Source organism: Medicago truncatula, chromosome 8, assembly GCF_003473485.1.
Source record: "Medicago truncatula cultivar Jemalong A17 chromosome 8, MtrunA17r5.0-ANR, whole genome shotgun sequence".
Classification (NCBI taxonomy): Eukaryota; Viridiplantae; Streptophyta; class Magnoliopsida; order Fabales; family Fabaceae; genus Medicago; species Medicago truncatula.
In genome coordinates, this window is record NC_053049.1 from 30,546,844 (window position 1) to 30,557,852 (window position 11,009).

Sequence of the window (11,009 nt, forward strand, 5' to 3'; positions counted from 1 at the left end):
CCTAAATCATGCAACTCCATAGGTGTTTCGAGTCTTTTTAGTGAGAAATCATGTAAATATGCAAAACAAGACATCAAATGAAGGATCAAGGATATGAAGAATGAAGATCAGTGGTCCTTACGAGGTTTTGAAAGATAATACAAGTTGGGGAAAATTCATCTCATGTTCTAAGGCATTTCAAGAAGAAAGAACTTTCGAAAAAGGACGAAAACTGAAAATTTCGCACTGGAGTTGCTGCCCCATTCGCCCCTGTGTATGGTAACATGCGCCCCACTGTTGGCCACAGGAAGAAAATGTTGTTTGCTTGTTTTCCAAACTATTTTGGTATAAAAAACACAATTTTTTTCTATTAACCCCTAAGTAATTATGCACTATAAATAGAGACCTTTGTACACTATTTTATTCATTCAGAAGGCTAGCAGTATAAGACAAGGGTCAAACATCATAACTTTATGGCAGAGGATCTCTATCCTCCTCTTGTTCTTACTAGGGTATGTTTTTTATATTGTTTTGTAATGATATCACTTGCCATGTGGAACTAAATCTCTCATGATTAGGGTTCCACGATGAACTCCTTCTTATTTATTGGATTCAATTAATAAAGTTTTTCATCCAGTTTACGATTCGATTGTTAGATTTAATTTGTTTATGTTCCGTTCTCTTCAAGTTTTTCAAACCAACAATGAAACTGATATCTAGGTGAATTATATGATTGACAACCCCAGTTCCATCCGACCTTGACAATAGTAAATTGCTTAGTTTCTAAATTAAATTCTTTTAATCGAAACTAATTATGAATTTAGGGTTTTGTCTCATCTTAAGGGAGCGTCGTAACTGTGGATGAATTGCGGAGATATTCAAATAAAACTTCCTCTGCTGCATCACAAGGTCATAACTTTACTTTCTTAAATCAAAAGTCAGGTCATAAACTAATGATTAAACATCTGAATCAAACCACACCTAATCTCGCATTGGGCATAACAATTAAAACCTACAAGCAATTTCACCTTTTCCATTCTATTTATTGCTAATAAATTCTGCTAATTGCTAAGTTGAATAACAATCCATGTAAGAACAATAACTTACTACTTTATTACTTGTTACAATTTGGTGTACTTGTCAATTTGTCACAACCAATGAAATAACAAATATCAAATATATGTGGAATAAGATTTTATCTTAGAATTGAGAGATTCACAATACAAATCTTTTGACACAATCAATTATTAACAATCCTTAAACAAGATATAAAACAATATACAATTTCAAACCAAACCTATATGACAATAAAACTAATTATCAATTGAAAACACAAAACACATGAATTTGAATAATTGAATTGGTATTGCAATTAATTGATCCAAGTGAAATTGTTTTAACCTAAATCAAAAGGATTTAGATTAATCTATTAAGAAAATACTACCTAGATCAAAACTAGCAATTCACTAATCAATTATTCAAATAATCAAGTGCAATAACAAAAGTATATATATATATATATATATATATATATATATATATATATATATATATAGAGAGAGAGAGAGAGAGAGAACACCGATGTTTATAGTAGTTCACCCTTGTTCGTCCTCGCTAAGGGCTACCTCTACTCTACTTGATGAAGTACACCTTCACCAACGTCATCCACTATGTATGAAAAGTTGATTACAATGTTTACAAGAGTTCCTTCAAATTAAAGCCCTAATTCTTCATCTCCTATATTGTAAAACAAAGCTCCCCCAAACTTCAAGCAACCCTTGAATTTGGTGCTCCTTGAATCTTCGGATCCTTGAATTACCCGTGCACTCCCTCGATCGCTTCACTCGAGTCTTCAATGCTACTTCAAGTAACCCTTGAATTTGGTGCTCCTTGAATCTTCGGATCCTTGAATTACCCGTGCACTCCCTCGATCGCTTCACTCGAGTCTTCAATGCTACGTCCGGTAAACGAACCCCCTTCGATATCAAGAATTCGAAGCCTTGATTAAGCCCAATCAATTTTCTTGAGAGAACCAACTTACAATCCCTATTAGCACCCTAGAGAATCTACACACTCCAAGACAAAGTGATTCTAAGAAAAAGTGTTTAATCTTGAAGAATGTATTAGCAAAGAGTTTTTGAGACCTAGAGAGAATAGATGCAAATGATTCAATAAAATTGGAGTTTAGGAGAGAAGTGTATATATAGTAATGAGTGAGAATACTAAATTTTTGCACAAAATTAACTGATTGAATCGATTCAATTATACAATGAATTGATTTAGATACTGAGAAAGACAATCCCAGACAAGTGAGAAAGTATGAACATTGATGCAAGTCTAAAGATATTTGAAACGACTCAAGCATCCCAGATGAAGATTTGAATCGATTCATATCACATATGAATCGATTCATATAGAAACAGAGAGATAAATGAAACGAATCAAAAGCAAATGACAATATACAAGCATGAATCGATTCATGCTCATGGTATGAATCGATTCAAGCTAAGTCAGAGACTCATCTGAATCGATTCAGACATGTTGTGAGTCGATTCATATCAAACTTGGAATGCACTAAGATCTATACTAGACATCATTAAAGTAAACAAATAGTGACTATAAGAATGTAATCAAAAACGTCTAACATCATCAAAACTAACACTGAACGCTTCATCTCTCTCTCTCTCTCTATATATATATATATATCACCATAGTCATCGATCTTTATGATCTCTTTGCAGGATAATGCATTACAACATTGCGTATGAGGAAGAAATATACTTCTTTTTTTATTTTAAAAAAATATCCACTATGAGGATAGGGATGAGGCGGAGATACCCTAACCCGTCAGGGACGGGGATGAGATTTGATTTCTCATCTTCATTGGATATGGGTAGGGACGGGGAAGGTAAACCCCGCCCCACCCCGCTTCATTATCATGCTTAGGCTTTAAAGTTCAAGATTAAGGTAGGCCTCAAAACTGAAAAAAGCATTTATAAGGATATTTACATATCACCTATAAAAAAAAACTTCATATTAACTACGGGAGTTGAACCCACGACCTTGCGGATGAATAGACTCTACCAATTATACCAACCTTCATTGGCTACCACCAAATAAATGTTTGGAGTCAACGAGTTTTATTCCCTTCAATTAATTAGATATCATAATGTTTTTCTAGAGGATTTACTTATCAATATTTTATTTTGGTAATAAAGTTACACATAAATTTTAAAGAAAATAAATAGCAACGAAAATATTTGGTAAGGATTAGAAGAAAAAAAAAATATATATATATATATATATATATATATATATATATATATATATATATTCTAGGAATATGCATCCAATATAAATTAACAATATAGATAGTTTTTTATTTTTGTTACAAGGCTAAATTTAAAGAAGAAAAAAAAAGAAATGAAAATGGCTACAATCATAAAAAGGAATTCTTGTTGCATTTGTTGAAATTAAAGGACGTCCTTAAGTATTGGAGGAGGAGAAGCGTGCTTCAAGAGCTCATGGTCGAAAGAAGCACCAGACTTAACCATAAAATTAACACTTTGATTGCCTTCACAATATGGACGATGCGAAAGAGACAACATTGTTTGTGGAACTTGTTAATTGGAGCCTCTATAAGCTTCAAACAATGCGAAGAATCAATGTAACAGACTAAATCATATAAGCCCATGTCCTTAGGGAAACTTAGCCCTCAATGAATACCATACGATGAATACCATACATTTCTGCTTGTATAGGATGTCAATTGAACTCGGATTCGAACTAGAAAATCCAACACACCAAGCATCATTAGAGCTTTGAATGAGATCACCAAATCCATTTCGAGAAGGATTGCCAAAGCAACTTCCGTCAACGTTGATGATGGGACCAGAGAGATTCAAAAAGCTCCACTTACTGTTCCTTCCTTTAAAAAAAAATCTATCGTTAGTCGTGTGAAATCAAGAAAGATCATATCCACCATGGATCGATCTGCCGAACTGAGATGAAAAATGGGCATGATTTCTTTACCAAGACCAAGATTGAATATTGACATGATGATCGACACTCTTCTTTTTCTTAAGAAGCCATAAGTATCCCCTCTAAGTAATGGGTTTGGATCCCCTCGAGTGACTGCACCATGCTGTGGAATCTTGGCCATTAAAAATTAATAAAGTGAAAGTATTTAAAGTTTAAAATGAAGAGAGAGATGACTATTAAAGGCTGGGATTACATCTGCAGACAAAACTCGAGAGACTCCACCGGAGACAATCTTTTCCCATTAGTATTGTAATTATCATTAATGTGTTTGGATCAAACATAAACATCTTTAATGCTAGGGTTGCAACATGATTTCTTTACCAAGACCAAGATGGAATATTGACATGATGATCAACTATGACACTCTTCTTTTTCTTAAGAAGCCACAAGTATCCCATCTAAGTAATGGGTTTGGATCCCCTTGAGTGACTGCACTATGATGTGGAATCTTGGTCATTAAAAATTAACAAAGTGAAAGTATTTAAATTTTAAAATGAAGAAAGAGACGACTATTAAAAGCTGGGATTACAAACAAAACCCGAAAGACTCCACCACCGGAGACAATCTTTTCCCGTTAGTAATGTAATTATCATTAATGTGTTTGGATCAAACATAAACATCTTTAATGCTAGGGTTGCAAGTGAAATATTTGTTGTTAATCGTAGTGAGTTTTATTTTGATTAAAAATCTTAATGATGACATTTGCTTGAAAATCTTTATTTTTTTTTTTTGTAAAATATTATTTTGTTTAAATATTTCCTTTTTTTTTACAGAAATAGATTTAGTAAAAGAAATATATTTTAGTAAAGGAATTAATTGAGAGATTTTGTAGATTAGAATGGAGTAAAAAAGCCGTCATTTTCCAGTCAAAAACTAAAAAAAAAAAAAAAAAAAAAAAAGCCGTCATTTTCCGGCCTATACGTGCAATTTAATCGGTGTGCCCTTTTTCCTCGAAACCTCACTCACACTCTTTCCCTAAACTCAACCCATTTCTCTCCAAATAAATCCGCAACACATGCACCTCACTCATTAGTCATTAGCCTTATCTCTCTCTCTCTCTCTCTCTCTCTCTCTTTCGGGCGCAACAATTTCTATTTTTAACAAACTCTCACTCCCTCCGCCGCAACCAAACACCATTTCACTCTCATTTCTATTCTAAGTTCTATAACTCATGGAATGATACAACACCTCCCACCACCACCACAAACAATATGAATAACATCTGGGACGACAACTCCTCCGTCATGGAAGCTTTCATGACCACCTCCGACATCTCTAGTTTCTGGCTTCCAACACCACATTCCGCCACTTCAACCACTGCTGCACCAGTGCCTCCTCCACCACAACAGTCTCTATTCAATCAAGAGACTCTCCAGCACCGTCTTCAAGCTCTTATCGAAGGAGCGAAAGAAAGCTGGACCTACGCGATTTTCTGGCAATCTTCTTACGACTACACCATGGCTACACCTCTACTCGGCTGGGGTGATGGATATTACAAAGGAGAAGATGACAAAGTAAAATTGAAACGAGTTACACCTCCGGAAGAACAGGCTCATCGTAGAAAGATTCTCCGTGAGCTTAATACGTTAATTTCTGGTGGTTCATCTGTCTCTGATGATGCCGTTGAGGAAGATGTCACCGACACTGAGTGGTTTTTTCTCACGTCGATGACTCAATCCTTTGTCAACGGCACCGGATCACTGAGTCAGGCTTATTTCAATTCAACCCCGGTGTGGATCACCGGGGCTGAGAGGCTTTCCGGTTCACCATGTGAACGGGCCCGTGAAGCACGGGTCCATGGGTTTCAGACCTTGGTATGTATACCAACTTCTTCAAGTGGGGTGGTTGAGCTTGCTTCTACGGAAATGATTCCATACAACGCTGATCTAATGGAGAAGATTCGTGTTTTGTTTAATTTTAACAATCCTGAAACAGGTTCGTGGCCGTTGAATTCCATTACAACGAGCGAGAACGATCCTTCCTCGGTCTGGCTCAACGATCTCTCCGCCTCTGCAGCCATTGAAATTCGAGAGTCCACAGTTAACACTGCCGCTGTGCCTGCAATGAACGCAACCATTCCTGCAAATGCAACAGTTGGTAAAACATTACCGTTTGAAACAAATGGTTCGACCAGTACTCTAACGGAAACAACTGCAGTTAACTTTGCTCAGCGCCAGAATCAGAACAACCAGAACCATAGCTTTTTTCTGAAGGAACTAAATTTTTCTGGTTCAATGAAACCGGAATCCGGGGAGATTCTGAGTTTCGGTGAAAGTAAAAAAAGTTCTTATATCACCGGAAATGGAACTTTCTTTTCTGGTCAGTCACAGTTCGTCGCTGGTGAAGAAAACAGAAAAAGAAAGTCTCCTATATCCAGAAGCAGCATTGACGATGGAATGCTTTCGTTTACTTCCGGTGTAGTCTTGCCGTCTTCAAATATGAAATCAAGCAGCAGAGGCGGAGGTGGAGATTCTGATCATTCAGATCTAGATGTTTCTGCTGTGAAGGAAGGTGAGAGCAGCAGAGTTGTAGAGCCAGGGAAGCGACCTAAGAAAAGAGGTCGAAAACCAGCTAATGGAAGAGAAGAACCATTGAATCATGTAGAAGCAGAGAGACAAAGAAGAGAAAAGCTTAACCAAAAATTCTATGCTCTACGTGCTGTGGTTCCAAATGTTTCTAAGATGGACAAAGCATCGCTGCTAGGCGATGCTATATCTTATATAAACGAATTGAAATCGAAGCTACAAGGGCTGGAATCGTCAAAAGGTGAATTGGAGAAACAATTAGGTGCAACAAAGAAGGAATTAGAACTTGTTGCAAGCAAAAATCAAAGTCAAAATCCAATTCCATTAGATAAAGAAAAGGAGAAAACAACAAGCTCAACAAGCTCTTCTAAGTTAATTGACTTGGATATTGATGTGAAGATTATGGGTTGGGATGCTATGATTAGGATTCAATGCAGCAAGAAGAATCACCCTGCGGCGAAGTTGATGGCGGCGTTGAAAGAATTAGACCTTGATGTGAATCATGCTAGTGTGTCTGTTGTGAATGATTTGATGATTCAACAAGCTTCTGTTAACATGGGAAGTAGATTTTACACACAAGAACAGCTTTTGTCTCTTCTTTCTTCCAAAATTGGTGATGCACAAGGAGATTAAATTTTCTGGAATTTTTTTGTCTCAAGTTATTATGTTCCTTTTTCTTAGTTATATTTTTAGCTAGTACTAGTACTTTTTGTTAGCTTATTTTAGAATTTAGAATTTTTTTTTTATTGGCTATGTAATATGGAGTTGTAGAATTAGGGAACATCTTTTCTTCATGTCTGCTGGAGAAAGAAATGTAGTAGCTAAAGTGAACTATTTTTGTTTTATCATTATTATCTGTGTTGAGTGAGTGTATATATATGTTTCTCAATTACCATAAATGTGAATTCAACTTGATAAGTTTTATGGATTATTGATATGATTATCAACTATTAAGGTTATGAGATGAGTCCTTCATTTCTTTCCAAATCAGTTTTGTGATACCATTTGTGTGATTCATATGATATTGGTTTGTTTGAGGATGCTGCTTCTTGGGGTGTATTGAGCAATTTTTATTCTGAAATTTCTGATCTGAGTTTTCTATGTGTTTTGGTTGTTTGATCTATTGTTGGAAGAGTTTTAATCTTTGTGTGGTTTTGATTGGAATAGAGACAAAACAAATAATGAGGCAAGGAAAACGTGTTTAGGAATAAATTGATTTTTGATTACAATATTATATCATTGTCTTGGATGAGGACATAAACCCTGCTGTACATAGACAAGTGGGTGGGTTCAATATTAGGCATGTGAAAAATACACACCCCAACAAAGTTTATGGTCCCTACATAGTGCTGGTGGTTCATTTCATTTAATATATTCAGTGTTACTTTGCTACATTTTTTTATGGTTTTGGTGTACTCTATTAGACCTCTAGTTTATTTTTTTCCTGTTCAAGTATCTAAAGGTTTGACCCTACCAACTTTGCATATGAAAATATACTCCGACATGAATGGTAGTATTATAGGGAGAGAAAAAAAAAGAAGGTATTCAATTTTCCTTGACACAAAGTAACCCAATTTAGATGTGTAGTGTATAAGGCTCTTCCCATATATATATGTGTCAATTGAAACCCAACCAATGGAATCCATGCACCAATTTGAATATGTTAAGGAATTTTCACATCTTCAACTCTAAAGATAAAAAGATGCCAAGATATTTGATATGTTGAAGTAAAGACTTGAATTTACAAGTCTTAACTTCTCAGCATCTAGTGTGTATAAATTTTGTGGCTAAACTCTTTGTATAAAAAAGAAACAGATCACCAGTACAAAGGGAGTGGCTTTTAACATGGAGGAATGTTAAATGTCTCAATCATATACCAATAATGCAGCTATCAGCATAGCATAATTTGACAATAAAGATGGAAAGTGGATATGAGGAAGGAATAGCAACATACTTACCCATGTGTTGTTCTCTATAAGTTATTTAGATATTGGTTATCTTAAAAGGCCAATGACTTTACTTTCCATAAGAGAAATGCTATTTGAACAACTAAATTTTGGCTATGATATAAAAATACATCATTTATAATTATTGATTTGACTTGAAGAAAAAAAAATTAATAAAAAACGAAACTAAATCTATACAGTATATAAATACGTTATTAAACAACTACATGATTGTTTAAATAACATTTCTCTTACGCGACTCCTACAACATTTACATTCATTCAATCATCTATCTTTAATTGTTTCTCTTTGAATCACCAAACAACCGACAACTGACAACCATTTTTAGCAGCTCTACACATAAGAGCATGGAACATCACATAAGGATCAATTATTTATCTATAACATTTGCTTCATATTTTACATTAATCATTTGCTATATAAAACCCATTTCAGATATTAATTAAGAGAGAATCTTAATTTAGATCCATATGGTTGGTAAGGATTTCCTTCAGATCCTACAAAGACTTGAATCTGATTTCATCTTTCAATGTGAATTGATAAAATTCATTCTTTACCTTTGAAAAAAATTCACTTGCAATGTTTGTTTCAAGTTTACAAGATTTATTCATAAGAATAATTTTTACATGAATAACTTTTTGAGAATATTAGGATGTCAGTATTATTTGAAAGTATACTTGTAAATTGATGTTTGGTTATCATTATAACATTCTCGGGAATCTTTAAGGTGTGTTCGGATTGAGGGTTTAGGAGGGGAAGGGAGGAGAGATTTTGTTTTTCTTTTTTAAATTACAGACAATATAACATGTTTCTCTAAAATAAATTAAGTGTGATTGGAGTATTATATGATTGTTTATCATGTTGACATGTTAACTCTTTAAAAAACATATCATAGTATCCGTAATTTAAAAAAGAAATCTAAACCCTCCATCCAAACACACCTTTAGTTTATAATAGGAAGGTTAATATGCAGCTACATTTGAATTTATTTCCATATTCATGGACACTTTATTTCCACAATTTTTTGTGAAAATAATTTCCTATTACATTTTTTTTGGGATTAAGTAGCTAGGAATTCACCATAATAAATGAAGAATTCTGCATTTAAATCCTGACCTCTGTATATTACAATGTCTTTGTCAACTGAGATATGCTCACATATATTTTTCTATTACGTTTTATACACATGAATAAAATTTAATAAACTTGTAACACTGCTTATTTTTACAAACCATAGTGGTATAAAGTCCAACAACATATCCTCGTGAGCTTAACTCAGTTGATAGAGACAATGAATAATATATGCAAGGTTCGATGTTCAAACTCGACCACCAAAAAAAAAGTTCACCAACATAAATGTCAGTGCGATTCACCACCATAGTCAACAACACCTACTATAATAAAAATTGGAAAATTTTGAAATTATTTAATTGATGAATACCCAGTATTTAAATAAGGATCAATATAAACAAGGGTCTTGTTAACTTGTGCTCTGAGGGCATATGTTAAGGATTCTAATAATAACAAGTATTTATTGAAAAAAATTAATTCACATGAAATATTTAACTTTTGGTAAATAAATTAACACAATTTTTAATGTAAAATTTCTATGTTTAGTACATTAACATGTGTCCTAAGAGCACAAATTAACATTTCCCCATAAACAATAGGTAGAAAGCAAGTCACGCTTATTAATATTTAAAGTAACTAATCAATGGTCCAAAGAGTTTTTTTTTCTTTCTAAATTACCCTATCTTGTTTAGGGGGTATTTACCCTCTCATGATATCAACCATAAAAATGTAATATACATTCGCAACATTAAATGTCAATAAATGAATCAATTTTTTCTATAAAAAAAAATCAATTTTAATCAAAAGGTAACTCTTAATGCTTTTAATTTTTATTTAATTATAGACAATATTACATTAGAGGTCATTTATCTTATTTGTAACACTTTGGTCCTTTATCTTTATTTTTTTTCGTTCAGGTCTTTTATCTCTCATAAAAGCACATATACATCCTTTTTCTCATTTTTTTTTTATTAAAACAATACATAATTTTATTTTTTTTAAATACATTTTTATTAAAAATGAAAAAAATTCAGAAATATGATAAAAGATGTTCATCATCTTCATCTTCTTCCTTTGAATGTTCATCATCTTCATTGAATCAAAAAAATTTCTACAAAATATATCTACAAATATCACGAATTAATGTTATGTTCACAAAAAGAGATTTAGTTATATAAATTGTCACACCGTATATTATTATTTGATTTTTCTTGATTGTGAAGTAGTTAATTATAACAATTGAGTAAGTCATCTGTTGTACTTTGAGGACTGCTAGCAGGTGTTGCCGCTGTGATGTTGTGGGAGTTTACTAGCTCTTTTTTTTCGATTGCTGCTGAAATGGTTATGTCATGAGGCTTTTGTTCTTTTGTTTGGACTTTAAGGTTTTGGCTGATAGTGAGACAGATCTATGCGTGTTAGCAGATTT

The 11,009-nt window shown here is 33.5% G+C and overlaps 1 protein-coding gene across 1 annotated transcript; it reads left to right on the plus strand.

The window, feature by feature from the left end:
- The first annotated feature begins 4,992 nt into the window (after positions 1-4,992).
- Positions 4,993-7,476, plus strand: LOC11443517 (transcription factor MYC2). The gene has a single exon (XM_003628772.4). It carries the CDS (start codon positions 5,232-5,234, stop codon positions 7,176-7,178), a length of 1,947 nt encoding a protein of 648 aa, XP_003628820.2. The 5' UTR covers positions 4,993-5,231; the 3' UTR covers positions 7,179-7,476.
- The last annotated feature ends 3,533 nt before the right edge of the window (positions 7,477-11,009 follow it).

Excerpts from the sequence above, each read along its gene's own strand:
- LOC11443517 (XM_003628772.4), top strand. The coding sequence starts at position 5,232 with ATGAATAACATCTGGGACGACAACTCCTCCGTCATGGAAGCTTTCATG.